The sequence below is a fragment of the Pogoniulus pusillus genome, chromosome 6, assembly GCF_015220805.1.
Source record: "Pogoniulus pusillus isolate bPogPus1 chromosome 6, bPogPus1.pri, whole genome shotgun sequence".
Classification (NCBI taxonomy): Eukaryota; Metazoa; Chordata; class Aves; order Piciformes; family Lybiidae; genus Pogoniulus; species Pogoniulus pusillus.
The window spans coordinates 13,831,879-13,854,333 of NC_087269.1; the positions used below are offsets into that span (position 1 = coordinate 13,831,879).

Here is a 22,455-nt window from a genome sequence, read left to right on the forward strand (position 1 = left end):
GCAAATGATTTTTTGGGAGTTTTGCCAGAGTTAGAAGTATTGAATAAACCACACTCAATAGATTAAATTACTTTGGTTGTATTTTGAAAAAGACTGGGTGATTTTATGACCATTAGTGACATTTGCAGTTCTGCAGACGAAGATAAAGGTAATCAAACATCATTCTTCAGGGCACCAACTAATCAGTGCAGTTGTCAGGAAGGGCTCCCCTCCTCCAGCTCTGCTTGCACAGTATGACATCCTAGACCACAAATGTAGCTTCCAATATCCACTGCTGAAAGCAGGATGTTTGGGCCAGCCGAGCCCCTTGTGCTTCTCCATGTCACCTCCTGCATTACTTTTTGAAACTCATGTGCACATTCTATCTTTAACTTGCTCTTTGAGAATAGTGAACTGCTATTGTATTGCTTAATTAAAAGTAAATCCTGGGCCAGAGCTGCATTAGGTGCTGTGCAGGCAGAGTGTGCAGACATTCCTCATGCCATGGAAATACAGTCTGTCTGAGGTGAGAGATAACCAAGCGATATGAGTAAGGAAAGTCCAAGACAGGTTTGGACTTGGCATGTTCACTGTCTAAACCTCTTCAAGGATTGTGGGTGTGGCAGAGAATGAATTAAGAGAAGGATCATGGGGTAGTTTTATGGATGTTTCTTGCATGGTTGTAGGAAAGGCACAAAGGTTTGAGAAGAGAGCTCAGCAATGCTGGGCCTGGTATACTGAGCCACGGAGAGACAGAAGCCATCAATTCCACAGCAAGTATGCTTGGCTAGGAGGGGCCTTGAGGGTGAAGAGTAGTGACTTGTGGTTGCAGCATCAAGGAAGAGAGTGTCTGTGCAGGTGTGTTGAGATGGGGGAAATGTGGTCACAGCAGCAGACTGAGGTGCTGAGCTCTGTGTCTTGGTGAACTGTTTTGATTCTTGCTAAATATCCACATCTAGTAGATAAGCAATTGCTGGTAACCGAGGGTGGTTTTATTTTGAATTCATTATCTGAGCTTTATGGCTAATAAAGTTAAATAGAATAGATTTACTTTTATTTCCTAATAGGAATCAACTATGCTCCACAGCAGCTTCTGGGCCATGCTTTATCCATGCCCTATGTATCCAGCCCTCAGGACAAGGGGAAATTGTTCTTTCCACTGTGGGGTTATATTGCCAGTCTGATACAATATTTAAACAGATTATCTCAATGCTCTGTTTGTCCCAAACCAATTTTTGCTTTGGCCTATAAATTGAATCTTTCTTTCAGCAGCTTCTGTGGTACAGGATGTAGTTACATGCATCAACTAGTTCCAAAGACCTATATACAGCATGGATTTAAAACTGAATAAATCCACAAAACCCTTAGATAGAACTATAAATGTCACTGCATTTTTATATATGTCTGTTGGTTGTTTTTTTTTAAAGAGACTAGGATTACAGCATGTAGCTATAACTGAAAGCGCTCTGATAATTCAGTGGGTATTTTAAACCTAGCAATGATACACTTTCATAAAACCACACATCTCTGTTTTCTGAAGGATGCTAATAAGATGGTTAGCTTTGCTTTCATGCTCAACGTGTTTATGAGTGCTCTTGCCCATTTAATTGCATCCCTGAATTTAATGCCACACTGATTTCATAGTAATTGTTAGGAGCCTTTTTTCCCTTTTTGTATGTTCCCAGTCATTGTCTGGAAAATGCAGTCCCCTTATTGCTGACCCCATCAGTTTGTCTCCTCATGGTGCTTGTAAAGAAAACCCTCTCCACCAAGGACAAAGATGTTTTTAAACAAGCCAATCTGATACAGAACATAGTTTGCTTAACCCAGAGGTGAACGGGGAGCAGTTGCTGTCTGACTGTGCCCAGCCTTGAGTTGCTCTGTACGGCTGCCCTTCTCCAAAGGCTGCACACGCTGTTACGCTGTGCTGTTCATTATCTGAACAGCACCTGCAGTTCCCTTCTCTGTTACAGATGCTACAGTATCCTTAGCTTTGTGGAAATGATGTGCTGCCCTTTAAATTCCTCTGAGTTTTCTCTGCAGCTCCTCAGCCAGCTAACATCTCCACTGTCCAGCTTGGGACTTGTCCTGCTGCTCACCTGAGCCTGGACAGTGAGTGAGTGCTACTAGCTTGGCTGCCATGCAGGCATCTTGAGCATCTCATCATTGCAGGTTAGGCCTCAGAATTGAGATGGGTTTTTATACTGCCCTGCTTCAAAGGCTCACTCCACTCCTGTTGCTTCTGAGTGTTTTCTTTGCACCAGATTTTCTCACCTTATGGCTTTCTACCTAACATATCCCATCAATGACACAGAGTTGCTTTCTGACTCCCATCAACCCAAGTTTGTTTCAGTGCCATGTTTGGGAGCAGGGAGTTGCTCATCCACCAGTGTGTGTGCAGTAAGGGTTGCTTGTTCAACATAACAGTGGCATGGAGCAGGGAATTTTTTCCAGTCTGCTAAGCTATCAGGAAGTGCTTCCTGACTTCCTAACCAGTGTGCTCATAAGACCAATGAAAAGATTTGTACAAAAATGTTAGAAACCCATCTGAGCAAGGCTTTCGTTATTCTTAAATCTTCACTAACTAGAGGGAGAGTGCTGAGTGCTAGCTTTAAATAACATTTACAAAATAACAACAATACTGTTATCTGGCTCTTGACTTTAAGTTGTGCCTACAAACCATGTAACCTATGGTGGCAGCTGCTGAAATAAAGTCCAGTTCACTCTGTTGGCTTGCTTGTCTTCCAGCCTTTTAAATCAGCTTACTTTATACCTTGAAGAATACTTTTATTTCTATATATATCCTCTCTTCTATTGGCTACCCTAGATAATCCTGTGATCAGCCATGCAGCAGTGTCACTTGAGCAGAATATGGAACGATGCTGATCGTTTTCTCATAGGCTGTCATACTGGCCCAGAAATAGCATTCGTCTACAATGGGAGAAGCTCTATTAACATTTACAACTGTTCCTCTTGCCGACTCCTGAGAATTGCTCCGTGGTAGATAAGCGATACTTTGTAATACACTTCTTTGCACTCAGTATTTTGGAGTTGAGTTCTGAAACATAAAGTCTCCTAATCCTGATCTACTCTGGGATACACAGCCCTGCTTTTAGCAAGTAGTGCTGTGAATAGGATTAGCATTTCAACAGCTTCTTTTTTTAACTGTGAGCAATAAACTGAAATAATAGAGCCTGATTCAGAATTCTCTGAAGTCGGCGCTGGTACTTTGGCTGGTATGTGTTGGTTGGCTTTGGGTCAGGCCCATAAGAATGGGAAATTCAGTGTTTCCCTGGAAAGGAGAGAGAATGTGTGAATTTTAGAGTTCCTGCTCCTGTGGGGTCTGTCCATACCACGCTGAAACCCATGAATTTACAAGCTAACAAACACAACTGTAAATGTGACTGCAGGTGAAAAGAGTATGTGTTGCTAGTCATTCAGTTAAAACGTGTGGGTTTAATTATATCAGGGGTACTTAGGACATGCATGTAAACAAGTAAACATCAGAGGAGTTTTTGTTGCTGTTCCTTTTCCCTCAGATGTGTAGAAGTACACACTGCCATCAGGGCAGAACAGGGGCTGGGCACTGCGGCCAGGGAGATGAGCTGTTGGGATGGGAGGGCCTGCAGCTGCACTTAACGCAGCCCTTCAAATTCATTAGCTATGGGCCTATGGGTGGGAGCCAGCTGCGAGCATCTGGACCTCAGGGCCTGTGCGTTTTCACTACAAGGAGTTTGGAGATTTACTGTGCCTCTGCTGTGCAGGCATGGCACCCTCTACCAAGCAAAGCCCTTCCCTGATTAACAGCTCTGGAGCAGAGCCTGGATTCCAGGTTTTTACCATCCTGTTTATGAAATAAGTGATACCCTGAGCCTGCTTATTGAGCTCTAAGACTGCAGTTTTGCTGTTTCTTGCGTGAGCTCTAGATTTCTCAACCTCAGCTTTCCACAGTGCTTTTTAAAAGCACAAGCAACAGTAGCAAACCAGCAACTTTCAACAAATACCCTTCAAACCCAGTTTTGTTAAGTTGCTTACACACCGCGCATGTATTTTGAGCTGTGTCTGGTGATTAAAAGGAAACCGAGAAATGACTTGCAAATTGCAGGTATTTAGAGAGGTAGATCGGCTCTCACATGCGTTTGGATCTGAGTTTATTTTCATCCTGCATTACTGAAAGCGTTGGCATTATGCCCTGTAGTGCTGTGTCCTTTCCACAATGCTCCCCACTTTGGAGCAGCATGATGAGCAGTCAAAAGCGATGGTTTCCAAGAGGCTGAGCTGGGGCTGAGTGCTAGAAGGGCACACTTACAGGATGGTGAGCTGGGGGGGTGCTGCAACAATGGCAGTTGTACTGTGTCCTGCATCTCTTTACATTTAGGATAGGTTTCTGAGGACTGCTGTGATGTGGAGAGGATTGGAAGCAACCTTCATGGCTCAAATAGTCCTTGGCTCCCAGCAGGAATATTTAGAGAATGTAGTTTCTCATAGCAACAAAGTACTTTGTGACATTTAACTAATTTACCCATGTAGGTCAACAAGAAGCGTTGTCTCCCTTTTGCAGATGGGAGAATGGAAAGATTGAGAGATGGGCCTCAAGGGCCCAGGTTTGAGGTGATGTTTGAAGTTAGTTCCTAGCACTGGGTCTTTCTGGGCTTCAACATGGGAATTGCCTGGGAGAGACAGATCAGGAGGCCCGAAGGCTCCAAATAGGGCTGTACGTGCTTCCCTCTTCCAGATTTGCTCAAGCAAATTAGTTGTGAGAGCATCTGTGCTCCCAGGCTGGATTTCAGTGTAGAGTGCTCTGCTCGATGCTGGTCAGGCTTCAAGGAGTGGTCCCTGCCGAGCAGGGGGGCACAGTACAGTGTGGCAGTGTGTCCAAGGACACCCAGGCAGTCATGGACTCAGCTTGCTCCTGTGCCCTTGGCTTCTGTGGGGCCAGACTGGGCAGTGAGAGGCAGATGGAAGTGGGGTGATTTGCATCTTTTGGTTACATGCCAGGATCCAGATATTTCTTTCCAGCCATTTCAGAGAGGTGCAGGTCTCTGAGCTGTGACACTGACAGAAGCTTGGGTGTGCTGCTGTAACATGTACGGTTGTAAATGAGCTGACCTGCATATTCTGTTTCCTAATGCTGAGTGATACTGTCAGCTCAGAGAGCTGAGCCTGTCTAATGACTGAAATCCACTGTGCTTTTCTTAGCAAGCATGTGTGGTGATCTGAGATAGTTGTTAAGTGCTGCATCCTGAGAATCAGAACTGCACGTGCCCCATCGGTCCAGCACGCTTTAGGCAGACAAGCAAGGTTCGAGTTGGTCAGGGAGTTAGTATGAAAAGAACTTATGTCAGGTACATAGTAACCTGTGGTTAACTAGGAGGGAGATTAAGTTAGTGGGGTTTTCCCTCTGATAAAAATAATGAAGAGCTCACAAGGACTTGGTTTGCAGCTCCTACGCATGATATGCGTAGGCAGCGTCTTCTTGGCACCAGGAGTGCCAAACAGCTGTGTGACAAGCGCAGTGCAGTCTGTGGTGCGCCCCACTGAGTGACATTTGTGCTGTCTCAGACCATTTCTGTACTCTCTGAGATGAAGGAAAAATATGGGCAAGACAAAAGAATAAAAGAGGAAATGGGAATAGGAACTGCAGAAAGGGGTTTCAAGGTGTAGGTGTATTAGAAGAGTTGTGGTTAGTAGGTCAAGAGAGGTTCTCCTCCCCCTGTGCTCTGCCCTGGTGAGGCCACATCTGGAATATTGTGTCCAGTTCTGGGACCCCCAGTTCAAGAAGAACCTTAGGGAACTGCTTGAAAGAGTCCAGCACAGAGCCACAAAGATGATTAAGGGAGTGGAGCATCTTCCTTACGAGGAGAGACTAAAGGAGCTGGGGATCTTTATAGAAGACAGAGGGGTGACCTCATTAATGTTTATAAATATGTAAAGGGTGAGTGCCAAGAGGAGAGAGCCAGGCTTTTTGTGGTGATACCCAATGACAGAACAAGGGGCAATGGGTGGAAGTTGAGGCACAGGAAGTTCCATGTAAACATGAGGAAAACTTTTTTCACCACGAGGGTGGCAAAACACTGGAACAAGCTGGCCAGAAGGTTGTGGAGTCTCATCTCTGGAGATATTCAAGACCCGCCTTGGATGCATTCCTATGTGATCTGCTGTAGATGATCCTGCTCTGGCAAGGGGGTTGGACTAGATGATCTTTTAAAGTCCCTTCCAGCCCCTAACATTCTGTGATTCTGTGTCTTAGGATCCACTGCCATACAGAGCCTATTTCAGGGGTGGAGGGCCTGACGTGGTGTGGCATAAGGAGAGAGTCGGGGAGAAATAACAGCCATGATCTCTCTTGTGGATTTAGGGTTTACTATCAATCCTGCGTAAACTGAAAAGCACCCCAGACCAGGAGGTGAGAATCCTCCTCTTGGGACTGGATAATGCAGGCAAGACCACACTCCTGAAACAGCTGGCATCTGAGGATATCAGCCACATCACACCAACACAGGTAAGGCCTTTTGCTGCCCAAGGCAGTTCTTGTGATCCCACCTACCTTATACAAAGCACTAATGATTCAGCAGAGTATTTCAGTAAAAGAGGGAGCAACTGGAGTGTGGTGCACCATTAAGTTTGTGTATTTCTGCAAAAGAGGAAGTCCTCTGAAGGAGCCAAAGAACATCAGGCCAGATCTCTCAGGTAGTGCAAAAATAGGTGAGTGCCATGGAGTTCTGCAGAAGGCTTTTGGGTCATGCTAGGGTTGCATGGATGAGACTTTGTTTCTGTTGTCCTTGCCAAACAGGGGATATGTACAAGGGTTGCTGCAGCACTGGGCAAACCTCTGTCTCCTTGTGTCTTTCACCCAGCCAGCTCCAAGAATTTTGTGTATTCCTACACTCCCTTTCTGATGTCTCTGGTCCTTTTTCTTTGAGCCTCGGGATTGGGTAGAGAGATATCTCCCATCAGCAGCACTGCAGCATTGCTCCTGTGTTGACCAGAGGAGGTTGCTAGAGAGCTATGGGAGATGCTTCCCCTCACCCCGTAGCTGCCTCCTAAGGCTCTCATCACTGACACCCCAATTCCAAGCCTCAGTCCCCAGGATGGTGTTGCCAGCCCACACCACATCCTGTTTTTCTACTTGAATGCCCTTTCAATTGGTGCTCTAATTGATGAAATGGACCCTTCAGACATGCAGCTGTTGCTCTTTTAAGCCCGGCATTAGCTGCGTCGTGTTGAATTGAGCTGAGACCTCTGGCTTCGTGTTAGCAGGGACTCTACTCAGCTTTCACAAGCTCACTTCTGCTTCTCACAGCGCCCTTGTTTTCTCCTTATCTGCAGCTCTCCCACTTCTTCCTGCACCCACCCTGCTGAGCTCTCCCAGTGCACTAACTGCATCGTACGTCTCCATAGCCATGACAGTGTCAACCCTTGACCTAAGAACACTGGCAAACTGATGGTTTGGTGGCTGTGTTTACTTTCACCAGCACCTGTCCTGCAGCCAATCCATCTTTGTGACTGCCCAGTCCATCTTGCTGCATGTTGCAGGCATGGGATATATAAGGTGTTAATGTCTGCTTATGTACATCATCCAGCCATTCAAGTTTATGCTCTGGCTTTGTTTCTGCTCTTTTCCAGGGCTTTAACATCAAAAGTGTACAGTCTCAAGGCTTCAAGTTGAATGTGTGGGACATAGGCGGACAGAGGAAGATCAGGCCATATTGGAGGAACTATTTTGAAAACACTGATATCCTTGTGAGTATTGGCCACAGTTGAATGCTGTGTTCATGCAATGACTTTCCAAGGTCTCAGCCAGAAAGTCAGGAACAAGTAGTGTAATGTGCCAGTCCTCACAAACATCATTGCCATTGTAACAAGAGTTACAATGGCAAGACTGGTTGAGTGTAGTTAGAAAAATACAGTGATGTTTGGAGAAGTCATTCAGTTGTATGTTTTCGCTTCCTCAGGATGGTGCTGCTTATAGACAGTTCCTTATCTCTCATCTTTGTCTCCTTCAAATGAAAGAGCATTAATAACTTGCAGTTTTCCCATCTATAGCTCCTTTTACTGGGATCTCTGGAGGCCTATCATGGGTGTTAGTGACTTATGCCTCACGTGTAGAGGTAGGGTCAGCATGTTGCCTCTGTTTTCTAGCCGAGGAAACTGAGACACACCAGAATTAAATGCTGTGTCCAGCATCAGATAGGAAAGCTTCTGACTGAGTGACATAGAGAGACGCCCTTGTCTTTTCCTTTGGTTCTTTCATCATAAGACTGTGTTTTAATGTTTTTGACATTCCTGTTGCAATTACCTTACAATTAGCTACAGATGACTTCAGTTATACTAACAATTCAGGACCTTTTTGTTTCCATGCCAGAGCACACTACCCTGGGATCCTCCAAATGCTGTGCTGACTAGTTTCAAAGGAGCACCTCTAACGTGTAACAATGTGTGTATAGATGAAGGCAGGCTGGGGACTCTCCTCATCCTAAGCAATGTTGTTTGTGAAAGCAAAGAAGAGACAAGGTCTGCAAGGCTCCCATTGGAAAGCAGAAATCTCTCTTGGAGAAGTGCCCTTCCTCCCTCCAGTCACTCACATATACTCAATAATGTGCTGCAGCGCACTTCCACATTAAAATCAGAGCAACTAGGACTCTCTGCTCCAAGGCTCAGGTCATGGCTCAGAAGCATTTAGAAAGCATTGTCCAACTGAAACTGTTATTTAAACAGGACTAATAAAACAGTCAGTAATCTCTTGTGCAGATCCCCCATTTCAGTCTTAGCTTGGAATCTGGTTTATGAGGACAGCCACTACAACATAAACCTGATTGGTTGCTCTTGCGACAAGTAGTAATGAGGTCTCCCTAGGCAAAAGATCTGAGTTTGAGAGTGTGGCAGGACATAATTCACACACTGCGCTGTGGCCATCAAGAAGGGGTACATGGCATGGCTGTGAGGTGATTTGATTGTGCTCGTTGAATCCAAGCTCTGCAGCTGTCTGTGGTGGGGAGGCAGTAGGTTTTCAGGTCAAAGTCAACACTGCAAAGCAGCAGCTAGGAGATCTGTGCCTGCTATGGCAGGTGCTCAGGCTGTAGACTGTGCAACTATAACACAAGATCTGGAAAGCTTTACCAGCAAAGGCAATGACCTACATCAGCCTATGGGCTTCCACCCTTCCCAGTTTGTGCTGAATGGGAGGTGCAGAAATGAAGGTGAATTTGAGGACTGAAGAAGATGAAAGCAGTTGTTTTCTTTGCCCTCTGCCCACCCCATTTAAAGCAATATACAGAGAAAACCCTTCTTTTCATGGGAGTAAGAAGTAGGTAGATAGAAACAAAATCAATGTAGGAGAAGCGGCATTGTGAATTCACAGGGAATAGTTAGTGCGTGCTGTGGACCTGAGCTACCCTATCTGCACTCCTTGCTGACAGTCAGTCCCAGACTGGGAGCTGTTGGCATGTCAGATCAGTATTGTGCTGTGTTCATACACACCAAAACTGAGATCAAGGCTTTCTACTAGCCCTCACCTTCATTTTAACCATTAATTTTATTCCCTGACAAACCTGGTGCAGATTGTGCATCTGTAAATTGAGCCAGCTTATCTCTCTTGCTATTTCTTCATCCAGTCCCACCACCTGCAATTCCTGCCAAACCTACTTACTCCAGATTTTGTTTTGGCACGTTGCTCAAAGTAGGCACCCAACTTTACAGGAATTTCTTTCTCAAGCTCCATCGTTCCAACATAAAATCATAGAACTGTTGTGTTTTGGTTGGGAAAGACCTCTAAGCTCATCAACTCCAACTGTTGCCCTAACACTGCCATAGCCATTAAACCGTGTCCTTGAAGTGCCATGTCTACATGTTGTTTGAACACCTCCAGGGGTGGTGACTCCTCCACCTCTCTGGGCAGCCTGTTCCAATGCCTGACCACTCCTTCGCTGAAGAGATTTCTCCTAATATCTAGTATAAACCTTCCCTGGCACAATTTCAGTCTGTTTCTTCTCATTCTGTCACTTGATGCTAGGGAGAAGAGACCAACACCCACTGCACTACAACCTCCTTTCAGATAATTGTTGAGAGCAATGAGGTCTCCCTTTAGCTTCCTCCAGAGCCATTTCCTCAGCTGCTACTCATACAACTTATTGTCCAGACCCTTCATCAGCTTCTTTGCCCTTCTTTGGACATGCTCCAAGGGCTGTTCAGTCCAATGAACTGTGCTACTAAGCACCAGAGCCAGGCTCTTGTGTGGCACTGGCCCTGGAAGGAGAGTGGAGATGACATACACTACAGTTCCCAGGAACCTCTGCTTCTGTCTTCTGCTAAAGTATATTGCACAAAGCAGAAAGGACCCTCTAAAGAGTATTGAAAAGCAGGAAGTGATTGCAAATTCAAATCTATGCAGGTGCCTTTGAATGAGAGCTTGCCTTGCATCACACACCTGTGATATTTGGAAGCTTAACCCAGGCAAATAAGGTGTGGATATCTGGCTGATTGCATATTCAGACAGGCACCTGCAGCTATTTGGCACAGTGCTTTCTGGTTTGGAAGTAGGCACTCTGCACATACTCTACTTTGCCTGTGCTGTGCCTTTGCGGCTTTTGCCCCGAGCACTGTTGTCTCCAATTCCCATCTTGCAAAATAGCTCCCTAGCAAGGAACGGAGCCGTGCAGGAGGAAGCTTGGCTGGCACTCAGAACTCCTACTTGCCAGCCAGAGAAGTACCGTAACATGGGAGGTGCCACCTTGCAGCTGAGGAGCAGCACTTGTGCACTGCATGCATGTGCTGCTAAGCCTCCCCTGAGCTGTCCTGAAGGAGGATGTGTGACAGTCTGCTGTCACCCCAGAGCACAACTGCCAGCCCTGCAGCTTCTTCTTTCATTTGCTCTTTGTTTCCTGCCGCAAATGGGATGCACGGGGTTGAGTGCTCGGGAGGGGCAGAGAGGATGGGCACAGCTGGTACAGTATGGGTGCACGTGCTTGGGATCCCAGTGCGGGAGAGGCTGCGTGTCAGGCTGTGCCCGCAGGCCTTGCCCCATGACGTGGCACCGAGTGCATGTGCTGCTGACACAGCCCCCACGCAGCTGCAGCCAGCCCTACCGCGTGTCCCCCAGCCCCTGTCATTATGCATCAGCCTGGCTCCGGCAGGAGTTCAGCCCCCAAGTGATCAGCAGAGAGGTCTGCGAGGTTGCCGGGTTACCTCTTGAGGCCTAGCACACAGATTCTCCTGCTGCATGTTTGGTCCCATTTCAAGCAACTCTTAACACTGCATATTGCGGGAGTGCCTACAGTTTAATAGCTATTGCTGCTAGAGATCTTCCTTCCCCCTACTCTTTGGTCAGAATTATCCTGGAAACATGAAGTCTTATGCTGAGACTGCCTGCAAGGATGCCATTTATCTTGATGGCAGGGTGCTGTGCTCATCTATTCCCTGAAAACCAGGCTGACACTTGCTCCCTGTAAGCCACCAAAGAGCATGCAGATGACATGCCAACAGCTTCAATCACCACTGATGGGGAATGGCAGGGACTAGAAGCAAAATGCTCAGTGTTTGTCACCAGTCTATCCATGTCTGCTGTCCTAGCTCCCTTCTCCTTCAAAAACCTTCCTGTACTGAGTAGTGGAAGAGGGAAGCCAGGCTCTTCTTGCCTGAGTGTATAGATATAGCTACGGGAAAGGACAATGGTTGGGCTTACTAATTACATGGTTAGGATGACCTCTGAGGAGGCTTTTAGCCTGTGCAGACCTAGAGCTGTCTTCGCTGAGAAGGCTCATTTGCTTTTACAGAAGGAAATCCAAGAGCTGCTTGGAGAGGATGGAGACCTCCTCCCAAGGCAGGGATTCTGTGGGCTGAGGCATCCATCCTTCTTCATACCAGAGCAGAGGTGTCTGGCTGGGACCTCGTCATGGACCAGATGGATGGACCACCCAGCCCTGAGTGGGTGTCAGGATTCTGTTGTCAGTCCTTGTGACCAGCTGCTTACTGTCTTCTCCATCATAGAATTATAGAACTGTCAGGACTGGAAGGAATCTCAAAGATTATCTAGTTCCAACCCCCTTGCCATGGGTAGGGACACCTCATACTAGATCAGGTTACTCAGAGCCCCTCCCAGCCTGGCATTAAAGACCACCAGGGTCATCATCCTGGTGGACAAGCTGGAACCAGATGATGGAGTCTCACAGGCTGGATCCAGCCCTCTTCCCCAGCCACGTGGTCCAGAAGGTTACAGTAGGATCACAGGTTGTTATGAGTTGGAAGGATTCTCCGTAGATCGAGTCCAACTCACCTGCCGGAACAGGACCATGGAGTCTAGTGCAGGTTGCACAGGAATGTATCCGGACAGGTCTTGAAAGTCTCCAGAGAAGGAGACTCCACAACCTCTCTGGGGAGCCTGTTCCAGTGCTCCGTAAAGAAGCTCTTTCTCATGTTGCAGTGAAACTTCCTGTGCTGTGGTTTATACCCATTAGTCCTTAACATGTAGGATCACGTGGTGAAGAGGAATTCAGTGTCCCCATACGTTCATCTGCTCCCAGTGTGACATTGTATGCCGTGGTGGTTTATTGAATAGGTGATGTATCTTACTAGAGGGCAGCATGGCATAGTCACACCAGTGCAGTGCTCGTACACTCTTCACTAGGGTGAAAGACCACGTCTGGCTCCCCAGTTTTTGCCCTTCGGTGCTCAGCTTCCAGTTATTTGAGAAGATACCAGGCAGTCTTCTGTTCTCTTCAGATAATAGATGCTGTGGAGGTGGTGAGATCATCCCTCCGTGCTGCCTCCAGCTCTTTCCTGATCCTCCCAATGTGATTGCCCACCCCCTCAGCTTTAAATAAGGAGCTTCCTTTCAGAACGTCACCAAGTTTTGTCAACATTTGCTATTAATAATATCAGGAGTCTTTGTGGCCAGAAGTGTAGTTATTAGGCTCAGCTTACTTAAATATGTGACACAGTGGAAGAGTGTCTGCTGGGAGAGTAACTTTCCTTCTCATTTCTCTTTCAGATCTATGTCATTGACAGCGCAGATAGGAAGAGGTTTGAAGAAACGGGTCAGGTAAGTTACTTATGCCCAGCTGCCTTTGAAGTCGCTCCCTGCTTCTGAGTGCCCTTTGCACACAAAAGTTAGGAAGATGATTTTGTTGTTTATGAGGGAAATTTGCATTTCAAGAGAGACTTGCCTTTCAACATCAATGCAGATTATTTTGGTAGATGCAAAAAGGAAGGAAAATAGGTAGCCTAATTCCGTTTAAATGGAACGGTTTTCATTAAAGTTATACAATAATAGCAAATGGAGCCCAATACTGAAAGCAAAAACTTCTCTGAGTCCTTTAAACCTTGCCAAACCAAGACCCTGAGGAATCCTGTTTTCTTATTTACGAAGCTGAAATGGAAATCATATTGACTTGATTGTCTTTTGGATGTAATTGAAAAAAAAAAACCCAACAAACAAACAACTTAAGAACTTTGTGACTAGGACTGGCCAGGAAAGAAGATTTCCGTTTTGTGAAGTTTGGATGTTTTGTAATGTTTCGTGATTTTAGGATGGAACAAAAATAGGACTTGTGAATTTTCTCCTGTAAAATTCAGAAAATGAGGGTGTTCCAAAATAGCAAGTAACAGATTTACTCCCCAGAAGTTGGGAGTTCAGTTTAAAGCCCTCTGTTTGGCTTCATTTGAAGGAGGCACTTTATCTTTCTCCTCCCTAGTATCACGGGCACACCCTAATAGCAGAAAGATTGGTTGTTCTAGGGCTGAGGGAGAATCTTAGCCCAAGTGGAGCTATTTCATTTTCTGTCAGTAATTAAATGCTCGTTGGGCAAAAGAGAGGGAGAGGCAGCAGAAGCCTAGAGCACTTGCCTGAGTCAGGCGGCGTCAGCCTGGACCCCTCACATTTCCGCAAACACTTTTGGTTTCAATAAATCATCCATGTCAGATGAAAGACCTATTTTGTGGAAACATTCCTGGCCAACTCTGTTTATAACTCCATTCTCTCATCCTGGTTTCCAAACCAAACATTGCTTTTGGGGGGATGGAGTCAGATTTCCGCTGCAGTATCTCCCCAACTGCATTCATTTTATCCACACGTTTCTAGCCACTGGATGAAAAATGTCAGGAGAGTATCTGAGAGGATGAGACTTTTCTCGCTAAATAAGGAGTCCACAGAAATCTCATCTATCTGCAAGCAGTCCCCATGGGTTCAAGTTCAGCTGGGTTTGACATACATTCACCTAGGGAAATGACTTGAGACTCTGCTTGCTTCACGTGAAGCCATTACACAGTCCTAGACATGAAGTGTTTCAGCTATTGTTGATCCACTGCAGATTCAGATTTGAGCTAGTAAAACAATCTCTTTGAGTCACCCAGTTTTGGATGAAGCATTTCTCAAGATGCCACCCAAGGTGTGCTGTGCGTATGGAGCCAAGATCCAGATAGTAAAGCTGACCTAGCTTGTCTTCAGCTAGCCAATGCCTTCAAAAGCAATATTTTCTTGTGGGAGGGAGAGTTCTGTTTCTGGGGAAAGAAACAGTCCTCTCCCGCTCAAATTGCAGTGTATAAAGCTTGGAACAAAGCCCTGAAACTCATTATTAGCAAAGATACCAGGGCTGGTGTCAACGGTTGCTCAGGTGCAAATGCCAGTCAAGCAGTAACTTCAGACAGATTCCTCATACTGCCAATTTACATGGATTTTGCTGTTTCATCAGTTTTGATCTCCTAGCAGCAGGGACTGGCAAAACACAGAGTTGTAGCCTTTAAGGCAACTGCTAATTTCAGACCAAGATGAAGATTTTTGTAACCTGTAATTGGAAGAAATAGTTTTTGAACCTTGGGCAGAGATGATTGTATACATTTTTGCCCTCTTATAATAAGATCTAGGTTTCAGTGGAACACATTCTTCCAGCATTTGTCCTAAATATATTTCTAATTAGAGACAACCACTAGTGGTTGAAGGTTTTCTTCCCTTCCCTCTCTCCATCCTCCCCTCATCCCACTCCCTTGTAAATGATATAGGAGCTGGCAGAGCTTTTGGATGAAGAAAAGCTCAGTGGAGTCCCCGTGCTCATATTCGCTAACAAGCAGGATCTGCTGACGGCTGCCCCTGCTTCAGAGATTGCCGAGGGACTGAACCTACACACAATCCGGGACAGAGTCTGGCAGATCCAGTCTTGTTCAGCTCTCTCAGGAGAGGGAGTACAGGTGAGGCTCTGGAAAAGTCTTGCTGTGCCAGCAGGCCATCTGTAAGAGATTGTTGTCTGTTGATCTTGCAGGGTGGGGCTGGACGGGCTGCCTCGCGAAGGAGGGTCAGCACAGCCAAACCCTTGCAGCACAGAACACGGGGGCCATGTGTCTCATCGCCTGTGCAAAGGGAAGGGGGAGCTGTGGGCCCTTGTGATCCCTCCCTCCCCTGGCAAAGGGGAGAGTGATTGCCTCCCCACTTAGGACCCCTTGGCTGGGCCAAACGAAGACATTGATTTATTTCAAAGAGACTGCTGTCAGGTTAATCATTTTCACAAAACAAATTGTCTTTTGCTATTAACCCCTTTGACTGTTACAAGTGTGCACTTTAGAAATCTGATTTACCTTCACTACTAATGTTGTTTGGCATTTTGCTCAGCCCAGGCGCCAGAGAGAAACCGATCAATTTTTCTGATCAGGAGAAATGCAAGAGTTGCACGCAGGGCAAGGACCACTTCTAACGACAGCATGTGGGGCAGCAAAAACCCACCAAGGGGTTGAAATGCGTTCCTGTGCTGAACTGTAGTGCTTGTGTCTTGGGCTCTCCTCCTGTAGCTGGGTTCTGCAGTACAGTAGCTCTTTGTAATGTAAATGGCACCCAGGTTTGTTTATTTCGGTCCTAGGCTTTCCTGAATTAATGAAATATTTGCAGTGCTTGCAGTCTCAGCACTCAGGCGTCCTCTCTCCACTGATATTTAAAGAAACAGAATAGAGAAGATACTTATCTTCACTGCAGTTCCAGTAAAACCTTATTTGCAGATGCTCCAGAGCTGTTCAGGATAGTCACATCTCAAGCTGAGTTTGAAGAGTTGCAGAAGCAGTGGGCAGTAAAATGGCAGATGAAATTCAGTGTTGACAAGTGCAAAATAATGCACATGAGGAACAACAAGTCTAACTCTACACGTGTTGATCAGCTTAAAATTAACTGCCATTACTCAGAAGCAGATCACTGGAAGCAGCAGCTTACTGCTTATCAAAGGCCAGAGTGAAAAACCAAACACTAGAGAGTTATCAGAATGCAAACAAGAGACATCCCAGAAAACATTTCTTGTGTAGCAGAATAAAGGCATGGTGGGCCCATAGGTTGGATGTGGCATTCATTTCTGCCTCTGCCCCATCTAAAAAGATTCAAGCAGTAGTAGAAGCATAGATTCCAAGAAAAAATAAGGTTGAAGGCTCTCCAGGAGATCTCTAGATCAACCTCGTGTGTAAACCAGAGGTAGCTGTTTTTGTCTAGAGGAGGTTGCTGAGGACCTTGTCCAATCAAGTTATAGATATCTCCAGACATGAAGAATCTACAGCCTCTCTAGGTAACTTCTTCTAGCACTTAACTATCCTCATTAAAAAATATTGTCCTTATATCTGCTAAGAATTAGTGGGAATTTGAGAATCCTCTGTTGAGAATGATCAGTAGCACCGAGCAGCATCTGTACACAATCATAATAAATGAATTAGGACCTGCAGGTTGGAAGAGACAGGACAGAAAACAGGAACATCTTCAGGATTTACTAAATAAGGCATAAACACATCAGATAGACTATATGCTGGTTTTCATGTTGCTAAAGGAAGGGTGTTCCTAATGGAATAATTGGACACCAGCTTAAAAAAAAACAAAAGAAGTGCTTCTTTGTGAGTTGTGTGATTAAATTGCAGATCTCACTGGCACAGGATGTTGTGGAGACCAAAATATCAGTCGGTTCAGAAAAGTACTAGGAGAATTTCTGAAGAGAAATACAGGCAATCACTGACCACTAGGATCTGGAGGCAGTTTTTGCACGAGGAACAACTTTGGTTGTGGATTGTGAGGGAAGAATAGAACAAGGGAAATCCTCTTCTTTCAAGTGTTTGTTCCCTTGTCATATAGAAAGAGAATGCTGGCCTGAATGGACCACTGGTCTGACCAATACAGCAGTTCTGATGTTCAGACCTAAATATAGTAGATAGTGTCTGCCAAAGGACTTTTATTTAGGTAACTAAGATAGAAATTAGCTCATCTGTGTTGTAGCCAATCTTGTGGAAGGCTTCATCTCTAATGTTCTATTTCAAAGTGGTGGTGTTAGAAGGAAATGGATTCCACGATGGCTGTGTATGTTCAAGTCCAAAGAAATGTGATGAGGAAACTGAGGCTGTTTTTCAGAGGGTTGCAGGCAGGTATTGGTCACCTTCTTCCCTCTTCCAGGCCCTCCTCTACTTCATGGAAATCCATGTGAGATCTCTAGATGAAATGCAATGACACACGTTGGATGTAGAACTCAATGATGGAAAGTGTCACTTTCTGTTTATGTGGTTTGAACAGTGTCTCCTTCTCAAGCTGACCTGTGGGCACACTTCGTTGATAGCTCCTTAACTGTGCCTTCTCCTTGAACTGCAGTGCATTCCTCTACATTCAGTAGAGACAAGTATGCAGCCACACACCCTTTACCAGGGAAATGAAATCTGCTGCTGCGTTCTTCACTTCCAAAAAGCAGTAGACAAGACCTAAATAGAAGTATTTGCAGGCCTATATATTTTGTTCATCGTGCTTATCTAGACAAATTAATTTAGATGCAGGCCAGATAACATCCCACTTTGTTGTCTGCAGGCTCATTGCCCTCAATACTGCAGCTTAGTCCATAAATTATTATTGAAGAAAGGTCAGGGGAGTCACAAACTCTACAGCTTATAGGAAAAAGAGCCCCTACATTTCTCTCTGCCGTAACTCCAGTCTTGTCAAATCAGTCTGCAAGAATGCCAAGATATCCCTTTGCTTGAAAATGCATTGAGTAAAATTATTTGTTAGGTGGCTTTTATACTAAACCTGAAGTGGCCCAGGAAAAAGTGGCGACTGCAGTCCTGGGACTCTAAGGGAGAGGTCAAGATGCTTAAAATTCAGGGGAATCAAAGAAGGACTCACTTAAAGACTGAGATTAAGAAAGATGTTTTTGAGGATTGTGGTACACAGCATCTCTCCCAGCAGCTCAGAATGGGACCTCTCCCTGTGTAGTTAAATCTCAGGTCACTGCTTTAAGGACTTTAAGAAGTGACAATGAGTGACTCAAAATAAATGTAGACATGGAAGCAGCAGGTATTCAGAAGGAAAGACAAGAAGCAAACACACTAACCGTCACTGCTGCTGGAATATATTAACTAGAGTAAAACTGGAGACATTGCTGATGGATTTTGCAAGGAGAAGTAGTGGCATATCTAGTGCTGAGTACATGGAGGAACAGAGTTCATAGAGGAGGTTTTTGTGGTAACTTGAAGGAATAGCAATGAGCAAAGATAAATAATGTCAATGTATGAAGGAGAAATAGTTTGAAGGTCATTTAATTAGTTTAGCTGCTAGCACCATGGTGTATAGAATTGGGTAGTTAAGACTGGGGATTTCAAGGTTAATGAGATTAGATTATGGTTAATAGAATGATATAAATTTAGAGAATTTAACTATTATTTGAAATGGGTTATTTAATAAAACTGTTAATTAAGGAGGGAATCCTATTGCCATCTTCTCTTTTAACATTAACTGTTTGGGACTCTGGAAAAAGAGGTTCAGCAATGTCCTGGGTAGGCTCAGAAGAGACGTGAGAGAGTTAACTGTAAACTTCATGTCATCTCCTCTGGATGCCAGCTGGTATCCCCTGTTTGCCAGCTGAAGACTTCGTTACCTCCTGACTGCAGCCATGGTCAGCATTTCTCCTGTTTGTCAGAATTTGTGGTGCAGTTGAGGGAGGAGTGGCATCTTGCATGCTTAAGGCTTTTTCAAGCAAAATGTCTGCTTGGGTCTGATATTATCCTTCAGGCCTGGTTAGGAAAGCAGGAAAGCCTTTCTTCCCACCACTGCCATTTGTATTCTGCCTGTGGAGCAGAGCCTTGCACCAGCTTACACTGAGACCCTTGCAGAGGGTATAGTAAGTGAAGAAGGTGATCACCAATAACAGCAGAGAAACCTAAAGGAGCTGTTTGTTTGCCTCACAGTAGCTCTCTGGTGCTAGGCAGGCTCTCTTAGGATTGTATTTTGTGGCCAGACCTCCAGTTGTATTTCCAGGCATGTGAAAGCTCCAGCCAGGGTAGAGAGAGAGCAGGCAGGACTCCTGTGCTTTGCAGCCTGCCCTCTTGCTGGAGCTATTATTTAGGAGCCAGGCTATGTGTCATGGTTCTGCAGCTTGTTTTTTTGTCGGAAGCAAGAGTCTCCCATCAAGGCATCAGCTCAGCCTCTTCCAAGGACTCATCCTCCAGAACGATTCTGCAGTGTATTGTGTCTGGAGTCTCCCAAGTATAAAGGCCCCCTGGAGACCATTAAAAGCCTGTGAAACTGAGAGTAGCCACTAAACTTCTCTAATTTATGCCAGAGCTGGTCTGACCCAAAGGACTGTGGGAAGAGATGAGCCACCTTCTCCTCCCTGCCCAGCTGAGAATGAAGCCCAAGACCTAAGTTACACTGATGTTGAAATTCAGCGCTTCCATGAGGGAAAGATTCAGTACAGGGCTGCCCTTAAGGATGTCTTAGCCAGTGTAGGGTGGTTGAGGATATTCCACATCTTAAGGTTCTGGGGCTACTTGTAAATGTGATTTAAAGCAATTCCAGGGACTGCAGCTCTCACAGGGCAAGCAGAGCCAGTGCTGGTTGAGGAAAAGCAGCCATGTTTGCAGATTACGGGGCACAGTGGTGTGATTTTTAAGCAGAATAAAGGAGGACTCTACAGCACTGTGTCAGGGCTGCAAGGTCTCGGAGCACAAAAGGAGAACTTGCACCCAGACAAAAACAATGGATAATGTACTTGCAGGAGCCTGTAAAAGCCAGTCTGTATGATGACTGGAGGTGCAAAGGAATGGCAGATAATGAAGGTACAGTCCTGGCTGTGCAAAGGGAGAAGAAAGTGACAGCTAAAATAACACATACCAAAAATGCTAGAGATGGAGAATTTTTGCACTTGCCTGACCCAATTTGTTATGGCAGACAGGGGATTACATGAAAGGATTAAGTTTCACTGTCCTTAAGGTCACATTAGGGGTCACAAGTTTGTGGCCTTGCCTGATCCCTGGCTTGCAGGGGAGCCGAAATCAGGAGGCTTTTTATGGGGTGGAAGAGACTTGTTCACTGTGTTTGAAGATTACTTCACTCCCATAACTGCAAAGCTGATAATGCAGGGAATAAGCAAGCAGCATCCTAACCTCAAGCAGGACATTTAATTTTTCCCTACCAGTCCTTTCCCAAAAGGTGTTCAAATATGACTCCCTTGGCACAAAGCAAGATGTGACTGCAGTAAGGTGGGGTTGTGCTGAGCAGCGTTTCTCTGCAAGAAGCATTATCCTCTTCCCTGGAGTTCTCTCGCTTTGCTTTGGTAAAGTTTACTAGCTGCTTGTTAAGGAGCTAAGAAAGCCAAAGCTGAAAGATCTGAAATCCTTCCCTGGCTAAGTTTTCCCAGGGTTGACTTGAGGCTGGAATACTAATAGTGTATCTGTCTCCATCCTCAGAGTACCTGCCAATGTCTCTATGTCTCAACAAAGCAGCCCAAGGACATCTATCAAGATCTAAATGTTACTGTAGGGATTGTGCTTCCTGCACAGAGCCATCTTTTAAGCATGCAGATATAGGGACAGAATGCGTAGGGACAAAGGACGACAACAGTGGACTCCTTGTGGACTTGACTCTTTCAAGCAGCATTTCCTCCTTCCTGTGCCTTCCCCATAGCAGCTCTTTGTGTTCCTGGCAGCCTACCTGGCTTTCCCTTATCTTGCCAACCCTCCATCCTGCTTTAAACTTTAAGTAGAAAGGCAACAAACATACCTTTTAGTTTCTCTGGCTTTCCTTAGCATGTGCTGTTCTCCAAAGCATCTGGGTACGCTTTAGAAGACTGCCAGCCCTCCCCCCACCACCCTGAGAAAGTTAGTCCAGAAGCTATGGCTGTAGCTGCAGCATGGCTGAAAACAAGGACTGTGCCTTACACATGTCAATTCGATACAACACCGGTAGAGCCAGAGACAATTCGGTTTTTCTTTATCATTGTCAGGCAGGAAGGTATTTACAATTAAATGCAGGTTTCCCTGTCAATTAACCCATGTCAGAAGAGAGTTTTAAAATCCATTCCTACTTTAAAAGTTCAGTGACCTACTTAGGTATTTCAAGCCTGTTTGGAGTTCACCTTTCCTCTCACATTTTGCTATGTCATTCTTTTGCCCTCATTATATGCTTGATGCAGTCAGGCTCTCAGCCATGGTAAATCCCATCATAAACTCTGCTTTATGACACTGGCCGTGCTGGTGCTGAAACGCTGCTGTCTTTCCCCTTCCCCAGCTCCCACATGGCAGCAGGCAGTTTTAATCACTGTGAATTCAGGTTGTGGTGAGATTAGGTAGAAGATAGGATGCGTATTTGTTGTTTTGCAGTGATGTATTGTTTCTGGGATTACTGTGCTGAATAGCAGAGGGTGTCAGCTGATATTTATTACTTTAAGCTGTCTCAGCTGTTCTGGTTCAGCAAATAAACCTACATTCAAAATGAATGAGGAGCTCTGCTTGCCTTGTATGCCATGATGTGTGCAAATGTGATTATTGCTTCCGAGGCAAGGGAAGCTGAAATCGTTGTGGGAGCGTTTTTAGTTATTTATTTATTTTTACTCTTTGCAGGCAATCATGCAGATTTCTAAAGCACACAATCAAGCCAAAGGCTTGACACCTCTCCTCCTAGACCCATTGTTAAGCCATGGCATTCCTCATGCTGGGAATCGCTGGCTCCCTCTCTCTCTAAAGTGATAAGCTTTAAACCACGCTATTGATTGCTTAAGGCATTACATGTTTTACACCTAGGTTATCAGTGTTATTGAAAGGGGAAGACACAAAGCTACTGGGCCTTAAAATGAATCTACCTCTCGTCTTTTCCCATTTGCTCTGAGGATTTCAGACAATTTGTTTTACACTGATCTCTGCTGTGGAGATAAATAAATGAAACTGGAGACATCAACCCTCCCCAAGGTTAGAGTTAGAAGCGTTATTAGTGTAGGGCCTCATGTGCACCCCAGCACAAGCTGGGTTCTCTTATTCTTTATTTAACGCAGCAACAAGGGCTGATTTCAGAAGTTGCTGCTCCCCTTCAGATAAGAAGTGTCACATAGCACAGCTATCAAGGTGAATTGGTATTTTCAAGTGAGAACCTCTCTGCTTCTGATTAAGCCCTGAGGACTCCCTCTCTGCTCTCTTAACTCTTTAGCTCCCCTCCGACTTGGTCGTCTTCGTGACTGAGGGACAACACAGAGGCATGGCAGTGCATCTCTGCTCGCCACA

The 22,455-nt window shown here is 45.3% G+C and overlaps 1 protein-coding gene across 1 annotated transcript in view; it reads left to right on the plus strand.

Annotated features, from left to right (window-relative positions):
- Positions 1–22,455, plus strand: part of ARL3 (ADP ribosylation factor like GTPase 3) — a 30,334-nt gene that overhangs the window by 3,927 nt on the left and 3,952 nt on the right. The window contains exons 2-5 of the mRNA XM_064144489.1: positions 6,338–6,481; positions 7,606–7,722; positions 12,965–13,015; positions 14,971–15,156. Coding sequence (XP_064000559.1) covers positions 6,338–6,481; positions 7,606–7,722; positions 12,965–13,015; positions 14,971–15,156 — 498 coding nt within the window. The remainder of the gene's footprint in view (positions 1–6,337; positions 6,482–7,605; positions 7,723–12,964; positions 13,016–14,970; positions 15,157–22,455) is intronic.